Source organism: Pelodiscus sinensis, chromosome 30, assembly GCF_052426305.1.
Source record: "Pelodiscus sinensis isolate ZL-2025 chromosome 30, ASM5242630v1, whole genome shotgun sequence".
NCBI lineage: Eukaryota > Metazoa > Chordata > Testudines > Trionychidae > Pelodiscus > Pelodiscus sinensis.
In genome coordinates this window covers 13841646-13846156 of record NC_143081.1, presented here as the reverse complement: position 1 = coordinate 13846156, position 4511 = coordinate 13841646, and the positions used below count along the sequence as shown (strand labels likewise).

General features: G+C 46.5%; 1 protein-coding gene across 1 annotated transcript; it reads left to right on the top strand.

The window, feature by feature from the left end:
- The first annotated feature begins 1131 nt into the window (after positions 1-1131).
- Positions 1132-2094, top strand: LOC149521266 (olfactory receptor 2A12-like). The gene has a single exon (XM_089774419.1). The coding sequence runs from the start codon at positions 1132-1134 to the stop codon at positions 2092-2094; it is 963 nt and encodes a 320-aa protein (XP_089630545.1).
- Positions 2095-4511: the final 2417 nt, after the last annotated feature.

Below are 4511 nucleotides of genomic sequence, written 5' to 3'. Positions count from 1 at the left end.
AGATTGTGCCCGTTATTTTGAAAAAAATTCAAAAGAACAGGCGGCTTGAGTACATGTGGGGTAGCTATTTTGGGACACCTCTGGTATCCCAAAATAGTTGTGCAGTGTAGACGTAGGCCCTGTGTCTCACTCTCAATTTTGCTCTTTCTGTCTACACAGCTCTTCTTTCTTCTCCACTGTTTCATGCTCTCACTTGTGGTTTTTTTTTTAAAAAAACCTAAAAACCATCTTATTTCTCTTTCGATGAGTTCTCAGGTTCATTTTCTTCACACAGGATTGGATTTGTATCTCAGTTCTGCCTGATATTATTTACCCTGGGGAATCTTAGGCCTGTTTACATGCTCTCAAATGGTGCCGTGTTTTTTCTTTGACTCTGCTGGGAGAGGGGATAGCTGGAAAGACCCTCATACAAATCGTAGGCTTTTTGGCATTTTGGTTTTCGTCTTCTGAGGTGTATCTGTGCTCAACTTTGAAGGTGCAATTCCCTTCTCCTCTAGAGCTGTACACAAAAACTTTGTGCGCTTGTGCTCAAAATAGCTTTGTAGCCTCGGCAGCGTAGATGAGCTACCCTGACCCAATCCCATCTGAGATTCAAGGGACATACACAGGTGTGTATCCCACACCACTGCCTCTGCTGCCGTGTTCTCATTGTGATTTGATGCTGCTAGCTAGATCAAAGCTCGTGCATGTTGCCCTGGCTGGGAATGACACTTCCCAAGTGCAGGATAGGCGTTCTCCTTGTTTGAACTTTAAATATCCTCCATTGCCAACGGATTGACTTTTGTTATGTCCTCTAGATTGGCCAATAGGACACTGACATGATGAAGATATTTCCAAATCCCAGCCTCAATGTATTTATTTAAAGATCACGAGAGTTCAAGGCAGTTTCTGTCAAGGTAATGACGTTTCTGTCATTTATTAAGATCCAGTGCTCATGGCTCCCTTATTTTGGAAGCTTGACAACTTAATGGAACGAGTCTTTCTCTGCTAATGGACAACTTCCTTTTTCAAGTGGTGAGATGCAGAGGCACTAAACTTCTCCCCTCAACTTTGCGGGAGTGTGGCCAACAGCACCAGCTGTCTGTCTTGCACTGTGAATATTTCATGTCTTTCTGTTTATAGATACAAAATATGGAGTCAGCAGAAGGACGGAATGAAACACCCATCGTTGAATTGATTCTTATAGGGTTTGGGAACGACCCTGAACTGCAGCCCCTCCTCTTCCTGCTGTTTCTGGTGATCTACCTTGTAGCTCTGTCTGGGAACCTCCTCATCATTGTGCTAGTGGTGGCTGATCGGCACCTTCACACTCCCATGTACTATTTTGTGGCCAACTTGTCCGCTGTAGAGATCTGCTACGTCTCCACCACCCTGCTTAGGCTGCTGGCCAGTCTGGCGACCGGCGACAGAACCATTTCTCTGCACAACTGCTATGTGCAATTCTATTTCTATATTATCCTCTCCAATGCAGAATGGCTGCTGCTCACGGCCATGTGCTACGATCGGTATCTAGCGATCTGCCATCCCCTCCGCTACACCACTTTGATGACCGGGAGGGTCTGTTGCCACATGGTGGCCTGGGCCTGGATATACAGCATTTCCTACTGCATCATGCTGCACGTTTTCATGCTGCAATTAGTATATTGTGGTCCCAAAGACATTGACCATTTCTTTTGTGATTTTGCACCTGTGAAAGATCCGTTCTGTGCTGACACCAATATTTTGCAACTGCTGACTTTTTATTTCTCTGTCATATTAACTATTGGGGTCTTTCTGCTGACTTTGATGTCCTACATTTGCATCATCGCCAGCATCCTGAGAATCCCTTCCGGCACCGGCAGGCAAAAGGCCTTTTCCACCTGCTCCTCCCACCTCATTGTGGTGACACTTTACTATGTGAGCGTAATGACAGTCTATGTTGTTACAAATTTCAGCCCTCCTGCTATTGTGTACAAGATAATGTCTGTCTGGTTCGCAATCCTGATCCCCGTGCTCAACCCTGTCCTTTACTGCCTGAGAAACAAGGAGGTCCATCAGGCCCTGAGAAAAGCTCTTCTGAAACAGGCTGCTTTCAGTCACAGGCATGGACTGTGAAAGGTCAGATTTTGCTATATAGTAAAATTGAGATGAACTGATGTATGGCAAAATGCAGGACAATGTAGCACTTTAAAGACTAACAAGATGGTTTATTAGATGATGAGCTTTCGTGGGCCAGACCCACTTCCTCAGATCAAATAGTGGAAGAAAATAGTCACAACCATATATACCAAAGGATACAATTAAAAAAAATGAACAAATATGAAAAGGACAAATCACATTGCAGAACAGAAGGGGGATGCGGGGGGGTGGGAAGGGGGAGGAAGGAAGGTAAGTGTCTGTGAATTGCTGATATTAAAGGTAGGGAGAGTGGGATGTTTGTGAGTTAATGGTATTACAGGTGATAATTGGGGAAACTGTCTTGGTAATGGGTGAGAAAGTTCAAAGTCTTGTTAAGTCCTTGGTGATAAGTGTCGAATTTTAACATAAATGACAGTTCAGAGGATTCCCTTTCAAGTGCAGATGTAAAAGGTCTTTGTAGCAGAATGCAGGTGGCTAAGTCATTTAGAGAGTGTCCTTTCTGGTTAAAGTGGCAAGAAACTGTTTTCTCTTTGTGATCTTGTCTGATATCTGTTTTGTGGGCATTAATCCTTTGGCGAAGTGTCTGAGATGTTTGTCCAATGTACATAGCAGACGGACACTTTCGGCACATGATAGCATAGATTATATTTCTGGATGCGCAGGAATATGTGTTCTTGATCTTATAACTTACTTGGTTAGGTCCAATAATGGTATCAGCAGAATGAATATGTGGACAAAGCTGGCAACGGGGTTTGTTGCAAGGGAAGGTACCAGGGTTGGTAAGTGTGTTAAAATTCGACACTTATCACCAAGGACTTAACAAGACTTTGAACTTTCTCACCCATTACCAAGACAGTTTCCCCAATTATCACCTGTAATACCATTAACTCACAAACATCCCACTCTCCCTACCTTTAATATCAGCAATTCACAGACACTTACCTTCCTTCCTCCCCCTTCCCACCCCCCCGCATCCCCCTTCTGTTCTGCAATGTGATTTGTCCTTTTCATATTTGTTCATTTTTTTTAATTGTATCCTTTGGTATATATGGTTGTGACTACTTTCTTCCACTATTTGATCTGAGGAAGTGGGTCTGGCCCACGAAAGCTCATCATCTAATAAACCATCTTGTTAGTCTTTAAAGTGCTACATTGTCCTGCATTTTGCTTCAACTACCCCAGACTAACACGGCTACATTTCTATCACTGATGTATGGCCTTACCCATGGCCCATTTTAAAATACGACTTTATGTTTCAAATCTTTAACCTCCCAAGTTCACTCTGTGGTTACTCGTCCTAAATCTCCTGGTCGTGACATGTAAATGGGCACCATGACGCCTCCTGCTGCTCACCTAGTAATTTGCTTCTTCAGCCCTGGAGCGTCCCTTTTTGGCCAGTCTCCAACCCATGGTGACCTATTTTCTGCACCTCTGGGTACTGTCCCACCACAGCACCCCCCTCACTCTGGGTTCCTCCCCTTCAGGGAACCCCCAACCTTCCATGCCCACCTTGCCTTAGTGACCCATGGTCTTTCGTCATCTGGTCCCTGCCTCAGAGGCCACCGGCAGCCTGAGAGCCACTCAGGACCTGATGCCTTCGCCTGCCCTGGCTGTCTCCCTGCAGCCCTGGTAACCTCAGGCCTTGTCTCAGACCCTGCAGCCTGAGAGTGGGGTCACCCCACCAGCTAGGTCCTTCCTGCTCTCCGACCAGAGCAAGAGTGTGTGTCTCCTTCCCCCCAGAGCCTTATTTATACAGCCCCTGCTGGGCCCCCATTGGCTGTGTCTGCCTCAGCTGTGGGGCTTTGTTCCCCCTGCACTTGGACTTGCTTTCTGGCCCAGTGACTGTTCTGTGGTAAATGAGAGTGAGCGGTGATTGGGCAGAGCACAGCAAGTGAGAACGATGGCCCAGCCTTGTGGTCCAGTTTTGCTTTCCCAGGACGGCCGGAGACGTGACCAGTTAGTGGCTCACTGAGCTCTAAGTGTTGTCTTCTGCCAAGGTGCAGCAAGCAGGACACACTCCAGGTCCTTTCTACCAAGAGTTTGGTGTCCTGTGTTTCAGACACAAGTCTGAGGAGCCCGACTGTTCCTTTCTCTTCCCAGATCAGCCACCCCAGAGGCCCAAACTGTCGTCGCAAAGGAATCCATCCTCATCTGGACAACCACGTATGGAAAACTGTGGGACAATGACACACTCGCACACCCAGTGTAAGGTTTTAGAAAGCCCTGCTTTCAGACTGGGGAGCTCTGCATGGAATCAAGTGCTCTGGTCATCGTGAGTCTCTAGTGAGTGTGCCTGGAATGGTCACTTGCTCTTTTGAGCATGGGATCTGTCACTGCCCCCTCGGCCGGACAACGGCAGCTCCCTTGGGTACATATTTATACACAGACACGTC